We start from the raw sequence: 26,225 nt of genomic DNA, 5'->3' as shown, positions 1-26,225 counted from the left end.
CAGAAGATTGGAGACTGTTGAGATATAGGCTTGGGGTTGATTAATGACTGTGCATTGAGTCCCCTATACAGAATTTTATTGTTGTTAACAACCATTTGATCAATAAATATGAGAGATGCCCTCTCAAAAACAAAAATCAGGGCAATAAAAGAGAGCAGGTGGCATCAAAGCCCCTAAGTGTATCAGCCTAGAGGACACACGGAGTCTCAGTAGCATTCAGATCTTAGAGGGTAGCAAGTGATTGCTTAATAGAAACCACTGACGTTCTAGCAAGACAAGTCCTGCACTGTTAAGGATGACACTCTGGAAAAGTTGAATTCCACCCTCTCTGCTTCATCCTTGCCATTTTGATCATTTTCTGCTTTGTGACTTGTGACTATTCTCACCAGTAATGGAGAAAGCTGCATAGCAGAACCCAGGAATAAAGCCATCTTTACAAAAGGAAATAAATAAATAAATGAATGAATGAATGAATGAATGAATGAATGAATAAATAAATAAATAAATAAATAAATAAAATAAGAACTAAATAGGACCACTGATATCTTACTTTCTACCCAACTGGCTTTTCATTCATTGCAGGGTGTTTTTGATTGCCTAGAATAGTGCCAGGTACATAATGGGCGCTCAACAAATATTTTGTGGAATAAATGAGAAGCCTTTTATATAATACTGTAAATTCCTCTAAGGGCTAGAATTATTTAGTTATAACATAGCTGGTTCTGGTTTTTAAGTTAATAAATTCCTAGAGACTACATCTTTTCAAAGATTTCCTGATTAAGCAAAAGCAACATTATGCATAGGGAGAAATCATCCATGCATAATTAAAAGTGACAGAAAATTACATATAGGTGTTTAAAATAGAGATATCATATAATAAACAGTGAAATGCAGACTTGGAGTCTCTCCAAATAAACAGTATATTTTTTCAAAAGGCAATATTGCTTTGCTTTATTGTTCATTCTGCTTGGAATGTCATATCATTTTCTTTATCTCTCTTTCTCTGTATCCATTAATTAAAGCCAAGATTAAAATTGACTTCCTCCATCAAGCCATCCATGATGTTCTCTTGGAAATAATCTTTCTCCTCAGAACTACCAAAGCACTTTATTTGTATCTCTCATAAGGCACCAAAGAATGAATATCTATGCAGGATGAAAATGTAATTATCCAGAGAATTAAATTTAAAATTTCTTTACTTGAAATATATGGATAACTGAGTCAAACATACTATTTTGACAGAGCAATGACTTGCATAAACTTTTTTCACTTATAGATGCTTAACACATAAAATGTGCCCACTTAATTGAACAGTTTGTTGTTATGATAAATGTATTCACCTATATAATCACCACCAAAATCAAGATATAGAATAGGTCCGTCATCACAAAATGTTCCCTCCACAGTTAATTCTACCCTCACCAACCCACCCACAGCTCGGGCAATCACTGATCTACTTTCTCTTCACTACAGATTAGTTTTATCATTCTAGAACTTCATATAATGGAATGGGATTATGTATCCTTTTTTCTCTGATTTCTTTCAGTCAGCATAGTGTTTTTGAGATTCACCCATGTTTTCTGTGTATCAGTAGTCCATTCCTTTTTATTGCTGAGTAGTATTCCAATATATGACTATACTAGAATTATCTGTTCACACACTGATATTTGGATTGTTTCCAGTTTGGTGTTTTATGAATAGAGCTGCTGTGAACACTCATGTACAAGTATTTTTGTGAACATATATTTTCATTTCTCTTGAATAAACACCTAGGAGCATAATTGCTTGGTCATATAATAAGTGTGCACTTAATTTTATAGGAACCAGCCAAATGATTATATCATTCTTCATTTCTACCATCAGTTTATGAATATTCTAGTTGGTTCACATACCCAATCAATATTCAGTATTGTCAATGGATTAATTTCAGCAATCCTAGTAGGTGTGTAGCGGTATATCATCGTGGTTTTATTTTGCATTTCCTTGATGACTGATTTTGAGTATCTCTTCATGTAATTTTTGGTTATTCTTTCTGGTTTCTTTTGTGAAATATCTGCTCAAAATATTTACCCATGTTCATTGGGTTGTTTTGCTTTTAATTGTTGAATTATAAGAAGAGTCACTTACATATTCTGGATACAAATCCTTTGTCAGATATATATTGTGATTATTTTTCTGTCAGTCTGTTTGTCTTTTAATTTTTCTAAAAGTGTCTTTCAAAGAGCAGAGGTCCTGTTTTACTTTTAACGAGGTGCTATTTATCAAATTTGTCTTTTATGACTAGCGTTTTTAGGTCCTGTCTAGGAAATGTTTGCCTGTTCCCAAAGTTTTATTTTCTGCTTTCTTATAGAAAAAATATCATTTTAGCTTTTAAGTCTAGAAATTTGATCTATTCTAAGTTAATTTTTATGTACAGTACAAACTAAGAGTTGGAGTTAGAATTTTTTTCTATAGGAATATCCAGTTATTCCAGCACCATTTGTTGAAAAGCTTTTCCTTTTCTCTTTGAATTCCCTTGGCACTGCTATAGATATAAATTGATCATACATATGGATTTACTTCTGGAAACCGTTCTGTTCCTTTGATCGAATTGTCTATTCATATCCCAGTACAACACTGTCTTGATTAGTTGCTTTAAAGTAGGTCTTAAAATTAGGTACTATTTAAGTCCTAAATAAATGTAAGTCCTCCAACTTTGTTCTTCTTCTCTTTCAAAAAGTGTTCTGTCTAGTCTAGTTCTTCTAAATTTCTTCATATAAATACACTAACTACATTTCAATTTCTACAAAAATGCTAGGATTTTTATTGGGATTGCTATAAAAAAATTGAGAAGAGTCGATATCTGAACAATACTGAGTCTTACCATCCATGAATATGGTATGTATATCTCTCATTTAATTAAACTTTCTCTCAGTAATTTAATATTTTAATTTTTTTCTTTGTAATTTAAAATAAAATTTAACTTAAAATTTAAATTTTCTCAGCAATATTTTGTTTCAGTGTATAAGTCTGACACATATTTGTTAAATTTACCCATAAATTTTTCTTGTTTTTGATGTTCTTGTAAATGTTTTTTTTCCAATTGTTCATTTTATTGTACAGATGCAGTTGGTTTTGCATATTGACCTTATATCCTGCAACCTTGCTAAATTTGCATATTAATTCTCATAAAAATCTTTTTATTTTCTTCAGAACTTTGTCTCCCAGATGTATTGAGATATAATTGACATGCACCATTGTGTAAATTTAAGGTGTACAACATAATAATCTGATATACGTATACAATGTGAAATAATTACCACAATAGTTAGTTAACACAGCCATCATCTCACACAGTTACAATTTGTGTGTACTGAGAACTTTTTTCCAGCTTTACTGAGATATACATAACATACAGCACTGTATAAGTTTAAGGTATACAGCATAATGACTTGACTTACATACATTGTGAAATGATTTCCACAATAGGTTTAGTTAACATCCATCTCATATAGATTGAAGAAAAAGAAGAAAATGTTTTTTCCCTTGTGATGAGAACTCTTGAGATTTACCCTCAACAACTTTCAAATATAACATATAGCAGTGTGGACTATAGTCATCACGTTGTACATTACATTCCCAGTATTTATTTTCTAACTGGATTTGTACCATCTGACTACCAGCTTCATCCAGTACCCTACTCCCTACCCCTGCCTCTGGTAACCACAAATCTGATCTCTTTTTCTATGATTTTTTTTTAATTTTTTAAATTTAATTTAAGTGAGACCATACAGTATTTGTCTTTCTCTGACTTATTTCACCTCACATAATGCCCTCAAGGTCCATCCATGTTGTCACAAATGACAGATTTCCCTTTTCATGGCCAAAAAAATATTTCATTATATAAATATCCATTCATCCCTTGATAGATATTTAGGTTGTTTCCATGTAGGTCTTGGCTATTATAAATAATGCTGCTATGAACATAGGGTACAGATATCTCCTTGACATAGTGCTTTTATTTCTTTTGGATATATTCCCAGAAGCAGAATTGTTGGATCATATGGTAATTCTGTTTTTAATTTTTTGAGAAAACTCTATACTATCTTCCATAGTGACTGTATAAAACTATACAAGGGTGTAAATACTTGGAGATATGGTTCATTTGGGGCACCAAAGTCTACCATAGGATAGTTTGGGGTTTTGTTTCTAAGTGACCTATAGCTGTGTATTTGTTATTACCTTTAACTGCGTTAAATATCTTGTTCACAATGGTACCCAACATATGTGACTGATAGGTCATAACTGTGAGGGGCTGAAGCAGTTTCAGACATAAAAATAGGACACAAAGCTCTCTGTAAAGTTAGCCCCAGACCCTAGTCACGTACCAACTTCTAAGAAACTAAAGGAAAAGATATAAATCCCATGAGAAACAGGATGTTCAACTAACTCCACGCTATTTTTGCTTCTATACATTGCTTTGTTAGAGACCAGCAGTATCACACGTTTCCCTGCAGTAGGTGGGCAAAACAGGATGCTTAAGCCCCCCGGGCACTAAACAAGGAATATAGCTTGCTGAATTTAGGCGAAGGTGGAAAGTTGCAAAAACTGAGCAGGATACGGTAAAAATGCTTAAAAGGATGTTGTAACAGGGGCTCGGGGCTGCACTTGGAGAGCTTGCTCCTTGGCAGACGTGGCCCACTAAAATAAAGGCTCCCTGTTTATAATCTACTTTTCTGTGAGGACCTGTTTCCTTACTCCTGCTCCAGCGTGCCCATTCTGAGTCCCACAGCAATAACCTCTAATTATTACTAAGTCTTTATTATATTTCTATTTTTATCATATTTGTCAGGTACATTCATTACCACCCCAAAGTAGCAATGATTGAAATTACTTCAGGCTATTGTATCTTTCCCAAACTATACTATTATTCAAAAAACACTCTATTTAAAACAAAAAACAAAAAAAAATACTGTGTAGTTAAGAGTTCAAATATAATAAACTCCCACCTTTCTGAGCAGTATACTTTTTCTTGGGGAAAGAGAACTTCCCCTCATATATATTTATAATGCTTTCAGCTTCAAGAAACAGAACCCTGAGCACAGAGGCTTAGAGTCTAGACACTAAAGATCTTTAATTATCTATAGGTGATTGTTATGAATTGACTTTTATTTTCCTCAGTTCTTGTCCCCACTGCAACAAATAATTGAAAAGCAGAGACAAAGTAGCAAAGCAGAATGAAACTTTTATTTGAATACACTCCAAGGGAGGAGCAGGCCAGAGTCAAGGTAGACAAAGGCAAAAAGCGGGAAGCTCAGTGAACTCCTGCTCAGCATGGGGCAAATCCCTTGTTGACTCCTAAAGCCAGGGTCCCTGTAATCCAGTGTCCTCTTGAATCTGCATGGTGTGGGAATAAATTCCTACCACCCCAGGATCTGGGGGAGCCATAGAGCACTGTATGGAGTTTTTATGGGGCTTTTGGGTAGGTGTCAGCATAAGACATGCTGTATACAAGTGATTCATAATTCCTTTCAAGCTTTGTCTTAATAGGGTTATTTAGGCAACTGTGTTGATCCAGATCTCTGCATTCCTTATCCACATAGGTTCATTTGCACTTCAGAGGCCTATCACTTGTCCTGGTTACAAAGTTACTTAATTAAGGGGCTGGAAGAAGAAGAAGACAGCATATAGATTAAATTGAAGAATAAACTGAGCCTTCTTCACAGGCTAAGTAGATTTTACAACGGCATGACCCTTGTCCTATTTCCCTGCTCTACCTCATGGGGTAGGGCAGAGAAGTACCTGATTGACTTACCGCTTTCTGGTGAATATCCGGACATTCCAGGTCATTCCTGGCCTTTGAAACTTCAACTAATTAACTCACTAACTCTGAGTCCTTCCTGGCTCTCTGATTTTATCTGGTTAACTCTTTTTGAGTCCCATTTAGTGGGCTCCACTGGCCTTATTCTCCCTCCACCAGCTCTTATCTTGTCTTTCTGCCTTACAATTTCAAGCCTGGTCCAGCGGCTTAATGACATTATGTATTCTCATTTTTCTACCTTTCCATACAACTATATTCAGCATTTCAGCTTTTCTTCTTTAGACTTGTCCCCTCCTGGTCACAAGATGCACCTCACATATCCCCAACTAAGGAAGGGAAAAGGGAAAGGTGGAGTCCCCTCTAGAAGCTTTGTCTCTTTATGTAAGAAAATATTTTCTGGAAACTGCCTTCCCTCAATTTGTCAGACTCCGGACTACCCTCAAATTTCACTGAATCTACGATTGCAACTATTATGCAACAATAAGATTCAAATACCACAAGACAGGAAAAACCCACTCCGGGGGCGGCCAACAGTGGCCGAAGACTACTTTCCAACTACCAATCTGAGAAGAATCGCGCAGATTTAGAAGACGGAGGAAAACTTCCCAGGTCTATCCAGTGAATAACGATGGCCGCTTACGTAGCTCCCAACTTGAATCTCCCTAAAACGCTCCGCGCTGTCTTGTTAACGCGGCCCTTGGCAGCTTCTTACCCACTTCAAGCATGGCGGCCAAGCTCCGCCCTCCTGTACCATCTGATCTTGTCTACAGCTCAGGCTACAAGCCTGTTTCCGAAAGGGTCTCCTCCGCCGTGCTGCGGTTCTTAGTGCGCATGGGCGAACGCAATTCCTCTGCACGGCAAAATGGCGTCGCGGTTGGTTTGTGGACCCCGGGAGTTTCGGCGTTTGCTACGGCCCGGGCGTGAGGTAAGGGGGCCCCAGCGCGAGGCGCGGGGACTCTACTCTGCACCTGTGACCTGAGCCAGGGTCAGCTTGTGCCGGAGGCAAGAGCAGACGCTGACCTCTCTCCGGGACCTGCGTCTTGTGACTTCGGATCCCCTGGGGACGCGGGAGGGTTACGTCACGGATCCCGCTGGCTCAGCGGCCCCGTGTCGTTTTCTGTTCCTGGGAACAGCCTTCATCCCTATCAAGGAAACCTTAACTTGGACCTCTGGGCCCCGGGGTGGGTCTGCGGTAGCGGAGACCCAGGACTCCCCAGTTGCGTGCCTGCGGGCCAGCCAGCCGGTCGGAGATACACCGCCCTCACCTGTAGCAGTGGGCCGCCCGCTTCATGGGGAGTGAGCACGATGAGCTCCATGGGCGCCGATAAAAGGGCTCCATCCCGCTTTTATCCACTCAGTTCCACAGCGTCGCAAGGCTCTTGCACGGGCCACGGAAACCTCTGACTACGGGTCTCCTGATCCCTGCCGGCCGGTGCTGCGGGCGCCCGCATTATGTCCTCCTATCAGCCCCCAACCCCCGAAGCCTCAGTACCTCTGCCGTCTCATTTGCAGAAGCCCAGGTAAGAGACATTTCGTCCCTGCAACGTTAAGAAGAGCACTTGGTTTGTTTTTACTTTGTTCTGACTATGGGGAGGGAGAGTGTGGAGCAGAGTTTTTGTCCACAATCCACCCAACTCCCCAACATTATAGCATCTCTGCTTGGGCCAGATTATCAGATTAGTGGGGAGCTAATTGAGAGTGCAGCAAGAGAGATTCACTATACACAAGGTGGTGTTTGCCAGAATGGTAGCAAGCCAGTGAAGGCGATAAGAGAATGTGATTCCTTCCAGTTGTATGCATATGAGAAAAAAATTATAACTTCCAAGCCAAGTTATACTTGTATATCCATATTATAACCTGCATATCCATGATTTCATGGATATTAGTATTTCTTAGGATGAGACCGAGTAGATATTTTGGTCTTAAAAACTGAGTTATTTGGAAGAAAAATTATATTAATTTCAATATATGCAAAATTGTGCCAGTGATAGCCAAATGACTTAAGTTTGGAAAACAGTAATACAAGAAATAATTTCCCAGCATGAAGGGAAATCATGAACTCTAACTTCTCTTCCTGCCTGGAGGGGGGAAAAAAGAATGTCCTTTTTAAGCTTTGAATTCTGTGGACACTGCAAGATAACCTGGAAGAATGAGAAGTAGGAAGTCAAGGGAACAAATCAATACTGGTTATCATAAGGGAACTCTTGATTTCTGTATGTCCCCCACTACTGACTATTACACACGGCTTCCTTTTGCACAGGTTCAGGCCCCTCCAGTCATTCCTGCAACTCCCTCACCTACAGCCATAACTGAGGTTGCTTCTGGAGAGACTGCAGATGTAGTCCAAGCTGCTGCAGAACAGAGCTTCGCTGAACTGGGGCTGGGGTCATATACCCCTGTAGGACTGATTCAAAACTTCCTGGAATTTATGCATGTTAACCTAGGCCTACCTTGGTGGGGGGCCATTGCTGCATGTAAGGGAATACATCATGGATAAGGGTAGAGGAAATGAGGATTTAGGGATAAAACTTTAAAGATAGCAATTCTGTGAGTAGAACGAGGAAATAGTTGAAGTTCAGGAGTCAGAAAAGCAGATGATTCAGTGAGGTATAGAAGCTCATGATACTTAAGTGTACTGTACTTATCTTTCTTAAAGGGAGTTATAAAACCACTAAATCATCTGGGATTCAAGAAATGTAGATAATTGAATGTGAGCACGGGTTACAAGAAGAAGACCTGTTTGCATCAGTGATGAGGCTGCCCTGATTTAGGAGAGTAGAAGTCAGGCCAGTCATCACATCCCAAAATTGGGAAGATAGCCACATTGCTCCTCTTGTAAGCGAAAACAATGCTTTAAAGTCTCCTTTGTCCCACACCTCCAGTGATCTTCCTTTCTCTCTCCTGTCTTCAGCTTCTGTCTTTACTGCCCTACTCTGAACATACAAACATGCTCAACAGTACCATGTATTTTTTAGGAAGAAAAATCCCTTCTTTTATCCTTACTTCACCTTTAACTACTTGGCTATCTCCTTCCTTTCATAGCTGTTACTAAAAAAGTGTTCTGCATCCAATGGGCTTACTTCTTTCTTTCTACTCTTTGGCCCTCAGCAATCTGCCTTTTACTACCACCCCCTCATTCTAACTGCCAGTGATTACTGATTGATTTTGTAACTAGTAATCAGTCTGTTTAGATTTTCTATTTTCTTCCTGGTTCAGTCTGGGAAGATTGCATTTCTCTGTTGTCCAATTTGTGGACATACACTTTTTCATAGTAGTCTCTTATAATTGTGTTTCTGTGATATTGGTTGTAACTTCTCTTTCATTTCTGATTTTATTTACATCCAGAGTCTTGATGAGTCTAGCTAGAGGTTTATCAATTTTATCTTTTCAGAGAACCAGCTCTTAGGTTCACTGATCTTTTCTATTATCTTTTTAGTCTCTATTTCATTTACTTCCTGTATTTTTGGTATGTATTTTTTCCTTTCTCCTACTAACCTTGGGCTTTGTTCTTCTTTTCATAGTTCTTTTAGGTGTAAGGTTAGATTGGGGCTTTTTCCTCACCTATTTTTTTTTTTATTTTTATATTGAGGTACATACAATAAAATACACAAATCTTAGCTTGATGAATTTAATGTTTATATATTCATGTAACTGTTGCCCGGGTCAAGATAACCAGACATTCTAATTAATTTCACCTATTTAACCCTTCACTTTTTTAACCCATCACCAACCCCCCTTCCTTGTGGCCCACCAGTCTGTTCTGTGTTGATGGGTCTACTTCAGTTTTTGTTCATTTTTTTTAGATTCCATGTAAGTGAAATCACATGGTATTTGTCTGACTTATTCCACTTAGATTAATACCCTCTAGATCCATTCATGTTGCAAATGTCAAGGTTTCATTCTTTTTTATGGCTGAGTAATATTCCATTGTGCTTATATTTATGTACCACATTATCCATTCCTCTATTGAAGGACACTTAGCCTGCTTCCATAATATATTGGCTATTGTAAATAATGCTGTTATAAACATAAGAATGCCTATATCTTTTTGCATTAGTGATTTTGTTTTCAGGCAAATCCCAGAAGTAGAACTGCTGGGTCATATGGTATTTCTATTTTTAGTTTCATGAGAAACTTCTGTACTGCTTTCCATAGTGGCTGCACCAACTTAGATTCCCACCAGCAATGTATGAGGGTTCTGTTTTCTCCACATCTTACCAACACTTGTTATTTCTTGTTAACATTAGAAATTGTTTATTGGAAATTTTTCTTGTTTCCTGAAGTATGCCTGTGTCATTGTAAATCCATCTAAGAACTGTTTTTGCTGTGTCCCATAGATTTTGGACCACTGTGTTTGTTTTCTTTTGTCTGAAGGTATTTTTTAAAATTTCCTCTTTGATTTCTTCTTTGACCCATTGGTTTTAGTAGCATGTTGTTTAGCCTCCATACATTTGCATTTGCTGTTTTCTTGTAATTGATTTCTAGTATAATACTATTGTGGTTGTAAAAGATGATTGATAGGATTTCAGTCTTAAATTAATTGAGACTTTTGTGACCTAACATATGATCTGTCCTGGAGAATGTTCCACATGCACTTAAAAAGAATGTATTCTGCAGGTTTTGGATGTGATGTTCTGTATGTATCTATTAAGTCCATCTGTTCTAATAGTAATTTAAGGCAGTGTTTCCCTATTTTCCAGATTTTCTATCCATTAATGTAAGTGAGCTGTTAAAGTCTCCTGTTATTATATTACTGTGAATTTCTTCCTTTGTTAATATTTGCTTTATGTATTTAGGTGCTCCAATGTTGGGTGCATAGGTATTTACAAATGTTACACAATCTTGTTGGATTGATCCCTTGATCCTTTTATTATTATGTAATGCCATTCTTTGTGTCTTGTTACAATCTTTGTTTTAAAGTCTGCTTTATTTGATAAAAGTACTGCTACCCCAGCTTTATGTTTTCATTTGAATTGAATCTTTTTCCATTCCTTCACTTTCATTCTTTGTGTGTCTTTACATCTGAAGTGAGTCTCTTATAGGCAGCAGATAGATTGGGTCTTGTTTTTTGTCCATTCAGCCACCCTGGCTTTTGATTGCAACATTTAGTCGATTTACACTGAAAGTAACTTGATAGGTATGTGTGTATTGCCATTTTGTTGATTGTTTTCTGGCTGTTTTGTAGTTATTCTCTTCATTCTTTTGTTCTTTTCCCTTGTGATTTGGTGACTTTCTTTAGTGTTAGGATTGTATTCATTTCTCTTTACCTTTTGTGTATCTGTTGTAGGTTTTTGGTTTGTGGTTACCATGATGTGAATATACAACATCTTATGTATATAACAGTTGATTTTAAGATGATGGTTACTTAAGTTTAAGCACACTGTAAAAGCACTACATTTTTACTTCCCCCCTACCACATTTTATGTCTTTGACATCATATTTTATATCTTATTATGTTGTGTATCCCTTGGCTAACTTTTGTAGGTCCAGGTGATTTTACTACTTTGGTATTTTAACTTTAATACTAGCTATGTAGATGGTTAATCAACTACCTTTACTGTATCTGCCTTTACTAGTGAAATTTTTTCTTTCATAATTTTCTTATTTCTGGTAATGGCATTTTCTTTTCCATTTAAAGACGTCCCTTTAACATTTCTTGTAAAGCCATTTTGGTATTGATGAGCTCCTTTAGCTTTTGCCTTTCTGAGAAACTCCTTACCTCCTCTGCAATTCTGAGTGATAATCTTGCTGGGTATTGTTAGTTGTAAGTTTTTTTCCTTTCAGCACTTTGAATATATAGTATTCCTCCCTTCTGGCTTGTAGGGTTCTGCTGAAAATCAGCTCATAGCCTTGTTATAGGAGTTCCCTTGTACATAACTAGTTGTTTTTCTCTTGCTACTTTAAGATTTCCTCTTTACCTGTTGACATTTTTATTATAATGTGTCTTGCTATGGGACTCTGGGTTTATCTTATTTGGGATTCTCTGTTTCCTGGAGTCGGATCTCTTCCTTCAGAAGGTTGAGGAAGTTTTTAGCCATTATTTGTTCAAATAGGTGTCTTTCCCTTTCTTCTCTTTGTGGGACCCCTTAAACTATCATTTTTTTCTTTTTGCTGTTCTGAGTGTTCTACCCTGTCTTCCAGATCGATGAGCCATTCTTCATCATCTGATTTACTGTTGATTCCCTGTAGTGTATTTTTCATTTCAATTATTGTTTTTCAGCTCTGATTTTTTTGTTACTGTTGTTATCTCAGTGTTGAAGTTCTCACTGATTTCATCTTTTCTCCAGAGTTTGGTGAGCATCTTTATTACCCTTACTTGGAACTCTATCTGTTAGATTACCTATCTCCATCTTCTTGTTTTTTTCCTGAGGTTTTGTCTTTTTCTTTCATTTGGAAAATATTCTTCTTGTAATTAATCTTGCTGCTTCATTTTGCCTGTCTGTATTTGTTTCCATGTATTTAGGTAGATCAGTTATGTCTCCCAGTCTTGTAGGAGTGGCTTTGTGCAGGTGTCCTACAGGGCCTAGTGCAAACCTCCATGGTCACCCAAGCCAGGTGCTGCAGGGGTACCCCTTCTGTGGGCTGCATGCACCCTCCTATTGTGGCTAGGCCATGATTGTTATGAATTCATTAGTATGCAGGGTGTCACCCCATATGACTGTCTTTGAGCATGCTGGCAAGCAGGCCTGGCCCCGTAGCCCTCTGGCCGTGAAGCCTGTGCAACAGTTGCAGGCACACTGGTTGGCAGGTAGGTCTCCACTGTGGCTGGCTGCAAGATGTATCTATGACTGTTGTAGGCACTCTAGTGTGTGGGGCTGGCCCCTATTGCAGGGGCTGCCTTGTTTGGGGTCTGGGGGTACTGGTATCTGCCAAGGCTGCTTCCCAGATGTGATGAGGCTACCGACTGCTGGGAGGGGGGGACAGGTAGTTAGTGCTTGGCAGGTGGGTTGGTGGGGCAAGTTTACAGGAGAACACCAGGACAGAGCGAGCTGGTGTCAGCACAATAGATGGAGAGTGTTAGAAACGGTGCCTGCCAGTAAATTCTTTCTCCAGAGAACATTCTAACAGTTCTGTCCAGCACACACCCTAAAATTGGGTAATGGATCTCCTTCACATGTGCCACAGGCACTCTTCAAAGTGCTACCTCTGCACAGGGATTCAAAGCAAGTGAGATTACACACACGCTTTAAGAGCATCCTTTTGTGTCCACTGCCCTCTGGCTCTCCCAGACGTAAGCCATGGGTTTTTCAGAGCCAGGCGTTACGGGAGCTCACCTTCCCAGTGCAGGTTTCCCAGGCTGAGGGACTCAATGTGGGGCACAGACCCCTCATTCCTCGGGGAGGCCCCACAGTTGAGGTATTTCTCCTGCTTGTTGCCTCACTAGGGGTGGGTCCTGACTAGACCATGTCTGCACCCCTCCTACCCATCCCAGTGTGGCTTTTTCTTTATATCCTTAGCTGTGTAAGATCTGTTCTGCTAGTCTTCAGTTTGTTCTCAGAGATAGTTACTGTATATGTAGTTGGAGATTTTGGTGTGTCAGTGGGAGGAGGTAAGCTCAGAATCTTCCTGCTCTGCCATCTTGATCCCCTCTCAGGCCCAAGGTCCTATGTTAGACACTTTAGACCTTGAATTCTATCCCTTTGCTTTTGTGACAGTCTTTCCTGATTTTTCTTCCTGACTTTCTGACCACAACTTCCCATCTCGTTGTCCAGTACTCTGCCTGTCCCTTCAGTGCTGGTATTCTGGGTTCCATTCTGAGCTCCCTCTTTTTCCACTCCACGGCACCCACTGTAACGTTGATAAAGCCTAAACCTATATCTTCACCACCCCTACCTCTAGTCCCTTCTTAGCGTCAACCCACTTGCTTGTGATTACCTCCTATTCCAGGGATTTCTTAGGACCGTGTAGCTTTCAAACTTCATTCCTGGGAGCCGCAGATTTCTTTAAAGGTGCCTGTGAGAAAAGCCATAGTCAAAGCTTAGACAGTCTTATAGCCAGACTACCCCCACCCTAGGGCAGCTTCATTTTACCTGTTAATATGTATATTGGAGCTACACTTAAGAGTTGGGGTGGGGGAGGAAGTTCCATAATAGAAAAGTTTGGAAAGCATTGATCCGGAAAAGTGGCTTCTGTCACCTTTTTGTTCAAAGAAATAAACAGTATTCCTGGTCATTTGCTTAGAAAAGGTAATATTAGGTGTTTGTGATATCAGAGCAGAGGTCACGCTTTGAAGGAGCTAAATCATATCTGCCTTTTATTTTGGGCCCTTGGGCATGAATCACAGTATAGAAACGACAGGAATAAGAGAGACCCTTTCAGTAAGGACCTAAAAACCTTCATCTTTCTAGCTGTAGAACTGCTTTAATTTCGCTCCAGTCCTAGTTTGTTTTCCAGGTACAGTCCTTGCCCGCTGCCTGGTGTTTCCTCTCATCATAAAGGGCCAACGAGAGGCAGCCAAGATCCACAACCACTTACCAGAGATTCAGAAGTTTACCACTCGAATCAGAGAGGCCAAGTTGGCAGGAGACCATGCTGAGTGTGAGTCAATGGCAGAATGAGTGTGGGAGAGGAGCACATTGGCACTTTTCCTGACATTCTGCTGAGGGAAAGGAACAACCTAAATCAGGAGTTGCTACAGCTGGACAAGTTCTAAAGATTAACCTACTTATTGGACCTAATACTTCCAGTGACTGGCCAGGGGCAGTTAGGAATTTCATGGGCCTGGTGATGAGGATGGCCACCTTCATCAAACTATTAGCCCAACCATTAACTTCCCCTCACTTCACAGTTTACAGGGCTTCCTCAGAGATGACTTTTTACCAGAAAAAGCATGATGTTAAACTCTTTAGACCTCTCATTCTACCTCTGACTCAGGTGAGTGAAAACATTGCCCCTATTTTATCCTGAATCAATCAGATTACCTCCTCTGTGTGTCTCATGCCCTGAACCCCAAAAAAGCAGGTAGTGATATTATACATGGTTTTCAGTAATGGAATGATGAAAATGTCCTGTGTAATAGGCCCCGATCTTCATCTCCTTCTTTATTGCCTTGAGAGAAATGGCCAATCTTCCTGTGCCCAGCCTGCAGACTGGTGGCCTCTGGTGGTTCCAGGATCTCACGCTATCTGACCCCACCTACATATTACCACTGGTAGTCACTGCTTCAATGTGGTGTGTCCTTGAGGTAAGTGTGGGCTGGCCAAGTGCCAAGCCTGCAAAATGGGGAGTAGGGTAAAATAATTGTACAGAATTGTCATTGTCATTCTTCACTTCCTGGAAAAATAGAGTTGATGGATAAAAAAATGTGACCTAGATTTATTTAAGTTAACATGGATTTACTACTCTTCATCTGCTTTTTTTGACAGTTAGGTGCTGAGACTGGTGTGCAAAGTTCTGACCTTCAGTGGATGAGAAATATTACCAGGTTGATGCCCCTGGTAGTCTTGCCCATAACTATCCATTTCCCCTCGGTAGGTAGTGGCTCAGAGGCTGGCTCCAAGTCCTCCCTCGCCCCGCTGTCATAGAGCAAGCTGACCGTGGTTCTTTCTTGTCCAGGCAGTGTTCATGTACTGGCTCTCCTCCAACATGTTTTCCCTGGGCCAGGTGGCTTGCCTGCGGATTCCAGCTGTACGCACAGTATTTAAAATCCCCCAGCGCATCATGCATGACTCCAACAAGTTACTTCCACAGGAAGGCTTCTTAAAGAGCTTCAAAAAAGGTAAGGGCCTATCCTCTGTGAAACAGGATCAGGGGAAAGTGGTCCAAAAACGGGTACAGGATTAGCTGTCTTACTCCTCTTGACCCAGGTTGGAAGAATGCCGAACTGGCACACCAGCTACAAGAGCGTGAGCGACGCATGCAGAATCACTTGGAGCTGGCAGCCAGGGGTAAACCCCCTTTTCAGGCTAAATTCTGTCACTTGTTTCTTTCTTGTCTCTGTTCATCAAGGTTTGTTTTCTCTTTCCACCAGGTCCCTTACGACAGACCTTTACCCACAACCCTCTTCTACAGCATGGAAAGAATCACTCTCCCAGTGCCTCTGACAGGAACAAGGCCAAAGCAAAGCCCACACCACCCTGGCGTGACACGCTCAGCTGATTGCATTCTTTGTTCACACTGGCAGGAATGGGCTCTTCAGACTCAGCCTCAGAGCAAGGTTTGACTGAGTCCTCGCCCCAGACCTAAAAACTGTGGAACATGGAGATGTTTTAAAAGTTGATTCCACTACAGACTCTTAGACCTAAGTGTGAAAGAGCACTGGGGAGCCAGGTAATCTTCCCAGCTACAGAGTTAGTAAACCTCTGTACTACATGCTGCTTCCTCATACTTATTCAACAGGGAAACGGAAACAGTGTGTGGGCTTCAGAAAACTGAAGAATGGATTGGGTCCGGGGTGGGGGGTCCTGTCATTGGCCTGTGCTCTCAGGAAGTGTCTCAGTGTTGCCACCTGACATTAACAGCTTAGACCTCCATCCCACAGATGGGTTGTTCCATCCACCTTTGCATTGCAGTCATGGAGGCATGCCCAGTAGATTGAGACTATATCTAAATAAAATGATCACATTTACTTACCCCAAGATTACCTATAAAACATCAAACATTTTTCATGTAACAAACAGCCTAACATTTTGCTACAGTATCTTAGGTGTTCTCTTGTATTGGCTGCATCAGCCTTCAGCAGCTGGCTTGAGATGGAATAACTTGGATACTGTCAGCATTAGATTGTTTTTATTCTTCCTTCCAGGCTAGTGGGAGTTGCCCCAAAGACACCAAATAAAATGAAACCACTCAAAGCTTAGGAATATAACCTTTTTATTGTCTAGCACCTGTGACATTTCATGTCTCTAAAGGAGACGGGAAGTTTGGAGCATTATTGGCCCTTCTAAAGTATAAGAGTAGCTAGGCACACCCAGAGGTGAGGGAATATCTTAACACATGGGAATGTGCTACTAGAACCAAGCCCACACCTGACATGGTCCCCACTGTAGTTTGCTTTATTTATTGTCCTTTCAAACAAAATCTGAAATAGTATGTAGCAAAACAAATAAATTACTTTCCATCTCCCTAAAAGCAGGTGCAGAAGCTGTTGAAGCTGCCTAGACCAAGATTCTGGACAGGTGCCTCCAAACAAATGACCTTTCCTTTTCAGTGTCCAAGGCTCCAGCCAGTAGGAGACAAGAGGCCCTTGCTTTTCCACATCTCAGGACTCTAGGTAGTATTTAGTTAGACTTGGGATCTCGTTGCTTGGGCATCTCTCCTCCATTTTCCAAGTCCATCTCTGCAGCAACTGACATACACAGGACCTGGAGGTACCTTGTGGTGGTTGCTGCAATGAGAAGTTTGAGTCAAAACTGAGAAGAGGTCAGCTGGGCTGAGTTCAGGTGGCACTAAATGGGACTGGTCCCAAGAGGACAATTAAGGGAAGCATTAGAGTTAACAACACGAGAGCAATGGCAAAGGTGACTTAGGAGACAAGATTTGCAGGAAAGGCAACAAAAACACACTGTACAGTAGCTGAGCTGACTTGAGGATCCAAGGCTTACCCACAATCCTTCGGAGGCAGTGAGGTCGTTTGTGCTCTGGCACTCTGATGATGAGGAAGTAGAAGGGCAGGCCTGAGAGGGCAATGCCAATGCCAATGAGGGAGTTGATGGTGTCACTGTAAAGTGGAACCACCACCAGGAAGATGGTGCAGAGGCAGAAGACAATCGGGAAGAAAAGGCTGAGCTAAGGGCATAGAGGAAACAACTGGAGGTTAGACAGCTCAAGACTGACAAGCTAACACCACCCCACCTGGGCAGATCCAAGCACTGAGTCGTCTTTCTACTCCCTCATCTCAACACACAACCACCAAGTCCTAGGCAAAGGTTTCTAAATAAACAGTCTTCAAAGAATCCTCTACAACAAAAGGTAGGATAGAGGTGAGTTACCTTGAGGGGACGAGGCCTATCAGGCTCCTTCCAGCGCAGATAGAGCTGACCCACAATAGAGAGCCCCACAAAGAACCAGTAGCTGAAGCTGTAGTAGTTAATGAGCTGGAAGATGTCCTCCACACACAAGTAGATCAGTGCCATGATGCCCTGTGGGCACAAGTCCAAGTCAGCTCCTCTCACAGTCTCTGCTATTCAAGACACTTATTACTCTGCTTTACCTCCCACAAATCCATCCCCTTCAAGTCCTCAGGTCTCCCCCATCTGTCCTTTTCTGTTACTGTCCCCTTTCACCTTAGTTTCAGTGCCTCTGTCCTCTAGCAGAAGCCTGCCTGTCCACTGGTTGTTTACCCCATTCTGCAAACCTCTGCCAAGTAAACCCTCTATAAAGCACAGCTCAAAACAGTTCTTCCAAAATCTTTTGTTGAAGTGCCTCTCCATAATGGCTCCAACTTAACATTTCCAGCTTTTACCTCCTACTACCCAACTCCACACAGCTTTACCTCAGGATGCTGATGCTGTTTCTCTTAACCTAAAGCCCATCTCTACCATTTGCAACCTAAGAGGTCCATTTAAAAATCCACTTCAGATGCACTTTCTCCAAGAATTGTTTCCTCATTCATCCTCCACACCCCACGGAAGTGAACATTTCTTCTGTTAAAACACATCACTGTCTGTCACAGCTGACAAATCATATTTCATTACAGTGTATCCCTGTACTTTATGCTTTATCCTGGACCAGAGGAGGTTGCCATTCCTTAGAAAAGATAGTCTCTCTTAAGAACCACAGCAGCAGTTTGCACATTATCTGGCTCCTGGTGAGTGTTCCATCAATAGTTTTTCTGTTTAGAGTTACCTTTAGAGATTTTGGGAAGCTAAGGCAGTTGTATCTACCATGAACAAAGCCCCACCCTGACTCCCAATCCGGCTTTTAGCCCCATCCTTGGGATCACTTACATTGAAGAGCAGAGCAGGTACCGGTGTGAACCGCTCCACGTGAATCATGCAGATGGCATCAGGCAGATGGCCTTCTCTTGAGCCCACAAAGAAAAGCCTGTTTGGGGTGAAATAGAGGCTGAGAAACTGGTGGCACACTAATGTGGCCACATTGCCCTTCCTCTCTGCCTGCCTGCCTTCAAAAGAACTTGAATAATATGGAGTTCAACATTGAGATTGGAATCTGAGGCTGATGATGGGTCTAAAAGCAAAAAGGTTAATACCATTTAGGGTGTACAGTGACTAGAGTCCCGGTCCTGTAAACCCTCCCCTCCCCTACCAGAGTTCCTCACAAAACCCCCAGTAAAAGATGCCACGCATACCTAGATGCAGCTACGATGGAAGCATTGAGGCCACCAAAGCAGGATGATGCAACTGCTAGTGGAATTGTCCAATTGAATATTCCAAAAATTTGGTCTGCAAAAGTCTAAGGGAAAAAGGAATGGAAGAGGCATTAGCAGAACCTAAAGCAGATTAAAAGCATGGACAAGCATACCTCCAGATTCCCCTACTAACAGCCCAGGAGGGTAACAGGATCTTCTTGCAAGCCCAGTATCCTAAGCAAACTCCTTTCAAGGACTACCTCCTTTCTGGGACTTTGAAAAGCTGCAATAAACCCAGAAGCCCACAAACACACCCTCAGCCTTCTAGGGAAAATCCTTTACCACAGCAACGGCGTCACTGGCTAGGATGTCCCTCATGTCTAGCACAGTGTAATAGGCCACGTTGGTCAGGATGTAGATGATGGTGACAATAGGCATGGAAATGCCAATGGAGAGGGGCAGATTCCTACAGCCAAATAGAGTAAGACACATTAGAGTTGCATCCTCACTCCTTTAATCCTAACAATGCCATACTAATCCAGGGATGGGGCCTCCTGCAGCACTTGCAAAGTGTTTTTGTCTTTGAAGTTGCCTAGGATGGTGCCTTAGCCCCGAACTCTTCAGAGCTAATAAAGGAAAGCAGGTGCTAAGCCAAAAAAAAAGGATGAATTACACTAACGGCACAAAAATAGCACAGGAGGATGGGTGGGTTTTTGGTTTTGTGTTTTTTACAGTGAAAGGACTCAGTATCAGGATTTCTTATCTAAGACTGTCAACATTGGGAAATTTGTCTTAAGGTGGAAAAATAGAAGTTACGGTATGGGAGAATATATTTGCAAATGATAAATCTGATAAGTGGCTAATACTCAAAATACATAAAGACAATATAATTCAACACCAAAAAAATACACAAATAATCTAATTAAAAATGGGCAGAGGACCTGAATAGACATTTTTCCAAAGACATACGGATGGCCAATAGACACATAAGAGGATCCATATCAATAATAATCAAGGAAATGCAAATCAAACGACAATGAGGTATTATCTCACACCAGTCAGAATAACCACTAACCAAACAAGAAATAAAGTATTGGCAAAGATGTGGAGAAAAGAGAACCCTCCTACAGTGTTGGTGGGGATGTAAATTGGTCTAGCCACTGTGGAAAACAATATAGAGGTTCCTCAAAAAACTGAGAAATACCATATGACCCAGCAATTCCACCTCCAGGAATTTACCTGAAGAAAACAAAATCACTGACTCAAAAATACACATGCACACCTATAGTCACTGCAGCATTATTTACAATAGCAAAGATACAGAAGCAACCATATGATTATCTGCCCACGGATAGACAAATGGTTAAAGAAGTGAGTGGCACATACACACAATGGAATATTGCTCGGCCATAAAAAAAAGGAAATCTTGCCATTTGTGACAATGGATGGATCAAGACGGATTATGCTAAGTGAAATAGGCCAGGCAGAGAAAGACAAATACCATATGATTTCACTTACATATGGAACCAAAGAAATAGGCCCATAAACACAGACAACAGCCTGATGGTTACCATAGGAAAGGATTTGGGAGGATGAGGGAATGAAGAGGTACAAACTGCAGAATTAGTCAAAGGAACGGAAATACAGCATACAGAATATAACCAATAATCCCATATTATCTTGATATGGTAATGGAACTATGCTTACTGTAGCAAGCATCTAGTAACATAATTACTGAGTTACTATGTTACACATCTGAAACCAATATATATGAACTTTATTCCAATTTTTAAAAAGGAAAGAAAAAAAACTGGAGGCAAATTGTGAAAGCTAACATCTCTAGAGAGTAAGATATGCCCTCAGGAAAAGCAGTATGTGTATCTAAATAAGCAACCTGGAAAATGTCTACCCCACCCCCTCAACTCAATTTGAAAGCCTTGGGTGACCAAGGGAAAGGCACAAATACCTCTCAAGGTCCCTCTAACCCAATACAGCCATGATCTTTTTTATAAATGTTCTTCACAGTGAGATTTGGTGGGGTCGGGGTTGCAGGTGCCAAGTACTCTTGAGTCATCCATTCAGCTTCTGCCCAGTAGATGGAAGCACCAGCCAGGCCTCAGTCCTGCTCCCAGAGCTGCAGTGCTGGATGTGTGCCAAGAGTACTCTTAGAGCCAAAAGGGGATTATTCTTTTGACTTAAAAATTTATAGAAACTCCACTCCCTAGCACATCGTAGTTTCCAGAATCACTGAATTTTGGAACCAGGGGGCTCTGAAGATCATATAATTCAACTCCCTCAATTACAGATAAGGGAAAAGAGCTGTCAGGGGACTCCAAGGTCACCCAACAAATCATTAGAGAGACAGGTTCCAGGCCCTTTGACTCCCTGTCCAGTGCTCTTTTTCACTCTGCATAACTACAGGCTAATTTAGGGTAACAATGGTGAGGTGATATCATTAAATGACTAAAGCAATACCATTATGTCAGTATGAATTTGAGAAACAAGGGAGGAATCAGAAGACAAAATTTTCTGGGCATCTATGACCTAAAGTTACGAGGTGAGGATAAGGTTGGGTGACATGTTATCAAGGAAAATCCATTTTAAAAAGCATATACAAGCACAATATAACCTGCAAGAATGAATGCACAAATATAAAAAGGCCTTTAAAAAATGTTTTTAAACATAAGAAAGTTCACATTTCAGCTCTGTTACCATGAATATGTACAAGTTACTTATCCAGGCATCAGGCCTCCTGTCTATTAAAATGGGTCTGAAACAGACCTCTGGTGCAGAATGCCATCTGGCACATAGTAGGAGCTCAGTAAGTGAGCACTATCATCACTGCCATGGAAAACTGATGGTGAGGTACCTACCTCTCAGGATTCTTGATCTCTTCAGTGACATAGTTGAGGGTGTCCCAGCCCGAATAGGAGAACAGAGCCGAGTACAGTGCCAGAGCAATGTCACCCACTGCAAATGATGAATCCTCAAAGGAATTCTCAAAGTGAGTCGAGGCTCCTGAACCCAGGCAACATGGAAAGGCAGAAGGATTAGTGGCCTGCCTCCCCACTTCAAGGTGATCCGGTAAAGGAGTGGGAGACTGACAATAACAGCAGGTGAGTGGCTTGGAACACCTTTGGCAGCCAGGATACCAGTGAAGAAACGGGGAACAGAAGAGAGATATCCACGGTGATGGGCCAGAATGCAGGGGGGCAGCATGAGGATCTTGACAGGAAGGACCAAGGGTGGCTTTCTAGGGTAAGAAACCACCACAAAGCAGAAGGGCTAGAGAAAAGGAGTGATGTAGTTCTGTCCTGTCCTGCAAGCTGCCCGATTCCTGCCCACTGTCTAACCCCAAACAGCTGATACAGGGTAGAGGATGGGCAAGCCTCCATAAGGCCTGGTCAACTGAGTAGTTGTAGGGTACCTGGAAATGAGGAATAGGTACAAGGAGTTCATTTCTGCCCTGGCCCACTCCCAACAAGAAAACCATCAGCCACAGCATTGGGCTCAACAGCCTGCAAGAGCTGGCTCCCAGGGCATGGCTGTCAGCCCTTTGGCCACGATCAGCCACCTCTGAGTGGCAGCATGCATAGAAATTAAAGGACAGACATTGGCATCAGCCTTCCTGAGTACAAATTTCAGCTCCACTACTTACTAGGGATCTGGGCAAGATACTTAAATCTTCAGCCTCAGTTTCCTCATCTATAAAATGGAATAATAAGAGTTACTACCAAGCACAAAGGGACCTTAAAGAAGTGTGGCTCATAGAAAGTACTTAATAAATGTTAGTGGCTATTATTATTTCTTACCCTGGCCAAGTCTAACAATGCCTGCGATGATGACAGCGATCAGCGCCAATACTTTAGCATAGGTGAAAATATCTTGTACCAAGGTTCCCCACTTGACATAGGCACAGTTAATGAAGGTTAAGAGACCTGAAAGAAAAATAATACTGATTGGTGACTGACCCTACCATCCAGAGAGCCTTAGACTCCCGAGTACTTTTTCAGTACCAGTCACCAAAATAGATCCTCTGGCCAAAGACAGAAGTGCTTGGGCACTGACCTGCTCTCTATTGGAAACCTCTGCCCAGAATGTTCTATTATTCAGAGGCACTTGCTAAGCACCTGTGTACATACCACACACACATACACAAACCACACACCCTTCAGCACAGGAGACAAAACAAACTGGACTTGCTCATATTCAGAAGTGCTCACATCATGGGAGGCAATTGGTAGCTATACAGGATCAGTGATGTGTTCCAACTATTGGCTCTGAAAAGTCACGGTTCTACCCCATCTCCACCCCTGTCTCCCTCCAGGACCCACACTCGGACTCTGTGGTATTACTGTTAACCCTGCCCGTCCTGCTGCAACTTTCCCAGTGTCTGGGCTAGCAGGTCAGGACGTGTGGTCATGGAGTAGGATGGGGGCCAGACTTCCTGCTACTGCCTGCCAGCTCAGCTATTTGTTTTCGTGCTCGGAAAGATTCTTGGAGCCAAGGTTACTACAGAATGGGGGCGGCATTCTTCCTGACTGGACAATGCAAGAATAAGAGCCACAAATATTCCTCTATCCCCTCTACTCTGGGATAGCGGCAGGCCCTTTCCCTGCTTGAGCTTTGGTCAAATTCATGGCTTACCCTTCGAGTCAGGATTTTAACTTAGGGCTTCCACAAGGCCAGAGATTCTTTGTAAAATGTTATGTACATATGCCCAAAGCACATGTATTTTTCTAAGAAAAGGGTCCATAGCTTTTATCAGAATTTCTGAGAAATCCATTGCCCCCCAAAAAGTTACAATCCACTACTTCAGAAGAAATCCAAGAAGGGAAGCCCACACATGCTGTGAGGCTGACCAACAGCCCCAGGAAGTGGCAGGGAAGAAAGTCAAAAGAAACAATTCTGAAGCTAAGCAGAATGTTCCTCAATCCCCCACCAACCTCTTAAGCAGGCAGGCAGGCAGGCACACTCACCACACCTTCCCCACTGTGGCAGAGTGAATTGCCCCACTGCTCCCTCCGTCCCAGCTCAGCAGCTGGGGCACTGAAAGGAGGGTAAACAGCACTTCTCCCAAGGGCTTCAAGGGCAAGGTCAGAGTCAGCCTGCCTTACCAGCAGTGAAAGTGAGTCCAGGGCCAGGCTTGCTTGCCTCAGGCCACCAATGCAAGAAGTACTCCCTGCCTCAGCTCTGGCAGTGGAGGAGTGTCCTTCAGCGTCCCTAATCCTTGTTTTGTTGTGTCCTGGCCTCATCACATGCTGGCCCAGAGGCAACTTCACCCAGAAAAGCAGGAATGACCAGCCTCTCCGAATAGTTGGCCATCTCTGTCTCTCCTCCTCCTTTACACCCCTCCTGTTCTACTTGCTGCCCAAGTTCTTTTCTACCCTTCTGGAGAAGGGGCATTCCTATCTATACAAACACTTGCCTTCCTGCCTAATAAGACAATAAACAACCCAGCCTTATTACAGGGCTGGGCAAAAATGCACCAAGAACTCCAGGTCACACCAGTGTTAATAATTAAAGACACACGTGTACAGTCTCCACAGCCACGGGCAAAATGACCAAAGGAGGGTGTATCTCACCCTCCACAAATCTCCTTCTCAGCCAGTCACTCATCCTTTACTCCCTGTTGGCCTTCTGCCTCCAGCCATTCAACAGCCCTCCCACCCCCTTCTTCCCATCCTGTAACCGCTACCCCTTAACTCTGGGCTCTGCTGCTAGCTCGCAAATACAACACAAGCCAGGCTTCTGACTCAAAACACCAGGGATAACTGATGCTTCCATCTTCACAGTCAGTGGGATCCCCTAATTCAAACTGGTGGCTAGCCCTCAGGGGAGCCACAGGTCACAACACCAGCGGGGACAGGCTTAAGGGACTAGTGCTGATTCAGTCAGTCTGCAGCCATGTGCCACAAGGTTCTGTTCTCAGCTCTGTCCAAGGATGTGGGCAGAAAAAAGCCGACGTATCATCCTTTATTACAACAAATTCTGAAATGAAAACACACGGATTTTTTTATTTTAATCCCTACTGTTTCTCGGCTCAAGTTCCATATCCATCCATTTGTGTCCCTCTTACCTGTATTCCCCCCTCCCCCACTCAGCCTTATTTCTGACTTCTGACTTCTGACCCACCCCCTGGCCCTGATCTACTCTCTACTGAGCACTGTGGATTTGCATGAAGGGAATCCTGTGGAAGGAAACCAGGGAGCAGAGGAATTGCCCACAGACAGTCCTCACTTCCCCAGAGCCCAGCTTCCTCCAGGGACTCTGAGCCTGGAAACAGCAATGGGTACAGCAGGCATTGTCCCCACCCACAGCGGATACAGCGGCCCTGAGGCCCCAGAGCCCAGCCAAGTTCTTGCAGTGGAACCCAACCTCCTGCTTCAGAGGCAGGGAAAGGAGGGGACAATGGGGTTAGGAAAATATGGACACAACTTCAAGTTACCCTCAAGGACAGAGAGACCCTACCCTCCTACCTCTAGGTGCAATTCAATCTCCACCCAACACTGGGCCAAGTCCACAGGAAGATGGTCTGAAATCACCTTGGACCCTTGACTCAGGTACAACTTCATTCCTACTTTGACGTCCTGCTTTGAAGGAAGGAGAACCTGTAAAGAAGTCAGTCCTGTAACCACCTCAAGGGATGGACCTGAATGGTCATTAACCCAGCCTACATGGGTTCCCCAGGAGTAAGCTAGTTTTGGCACTAAGTCCCAGCATCAGCTCCAGAACTAAAAGCAAGAAAAGCACCCGCCTCAGTTGATCTAGAACAGAAGCCCACTTGGGATGAGATGCCCAGATTTACTTTAATGTCCAAACTGAACAGTCCCTGAAAAAGAACATTAAGCCTACAATTCTCTTAGCACCATTAGTTTTAAATACATACAATGTAACACACAAAACTTAGGTTGCTATTTAAGCCATTTTCTGCTTCAAATTCCCAGAGATTATAAAACCCCACATTTTTTATTAGACAACGCATACCATTTTTAAAGAGATAAATAGTCTTCTTCCCACTAAGCCAAAACCATCTTCCTCACAGCTTCCACCTGGTCGTCTTAGACTGCTCCTCTCAAGCTTCACAGAATCAAGCTAAATCCTCTTCCACACAATGGCCCTTCCCACCATTAAACATTGTCCTTGAGTCTCTCCTCCTTCAGGCTAAAAACCCTG

At 42.1% G+C, this 26,225-nt stretch overlaps 2 protein-coding genes and 1 long non-coding RNA gene across 11 annotated transcripts in view; 1 reads left to right on the top strand and 2 right to left on the bottom strand.

Moving 5' to 3' along the window:
• Positions 1–6,651, bottom strand: part of LOC118911861 (uncharacterized) — a 63,178-nt gene extending 56,527 nt beyond the window's left edge. For all 4 annotated transcript variants that reach the window (XR_008992544.1, XR_008992543.1, XR_008992542.1 and 1 more), the window contains exon 1: positions 6,513–6,651. This is a non-coding gene — a long non-coding RNA (uncharacterized LOC118911861). The remainder of the gene's footprint in view (positions 1–6,512) is intronic.
• OXA1L (OXA1L mitochondrial inner membrane protein) lies at positions 6,542–16,111 on the top strand. The gene is made up of 10 exons (XM_036884404.2): positions 6,542–6,725; positions 7,159–7,320; positions 8,061–8,274; positions 14,195–14,338; positions 14,589–14,674; positions 14,820–14,984; positions 15,166–15,270; positions 15,356–15,518; positions 15,607–15,687; positions 15,771–16,111. Exons 1-10 carry the CDS (start codon positions 6,663–6,665, stop codon positions 15,896–15,898), a joined length of 1,311 nt encoding a protein of 436 aa, XP_036740299.2. The 5' UTR covers positions 6,542–6,662; the 3' UTR covers positions 15,899–16,111.
• A 484-nt stretch (positions 16,112–16,595) lies between these two features.
• The window catches only part of SLC7A7 (solute carrier family 7 member 7), a 32,034-nt gene continuing 22,404 nt past the window's right edge, over positions 16,596–26,225 (bottom strand). For all 6 annotated transcript variants that reach the window (XM_057488599.1, XM_057488598.1, XM_057488597.1 and 3 more), the window contains 8 exons: positions 22,862–22,987; positions 21,923–22,067; positions 19,392–19,515; positions 19,050–19,153; positions 18,688–18,784; positions 17,731–17,880; positions 17,344–17,527; positions 16,596–17,126 (listed from right to left, as the gene is read on the bottom strand). In XM_057488599.1, coding sequence (XP_057344582.1) covers positions 17,020–17,126; positions 17,344–17,527; positions 17,731–17,880; positions 18,688–18,784; positions 19,050–19,153; positions 19,392–19,515; positions 21,923–22,067; positions 22,862–22,987 — 1,037 coding nt within the window. In that variant the 3' untranslated portion in view covers positions 16,596–17,019. The remainder of the gene's footprint in view (positions 17,127–17,343; positions 17,528–17,730; positions 17,881–18,687; positions 18,785–19,049; positions 19,154–19,391; positions 19,516–21,922; positions 22,068–22,861; positions 22,988–26,225) is intronic.

The sequence above is a fragment of the Manis pentadactyla genome, chromosome 11, assembly GCF_030020395.1.
Source record: "Manis pentadactyla isolate mManPen7 chromosome 11, mManPen7.hap1, whole genome shotgun sequence".
In the NCBI taxonomy this organism is placed as follows: Eukaryota; Metazoa; Chordata; class Mammalia; order Pholidota; family Manidae; genus Manis; species Manis pentadactyla.
This window is presented reverse-complemented; position numbering and strand designations above follow the sequence as displayed.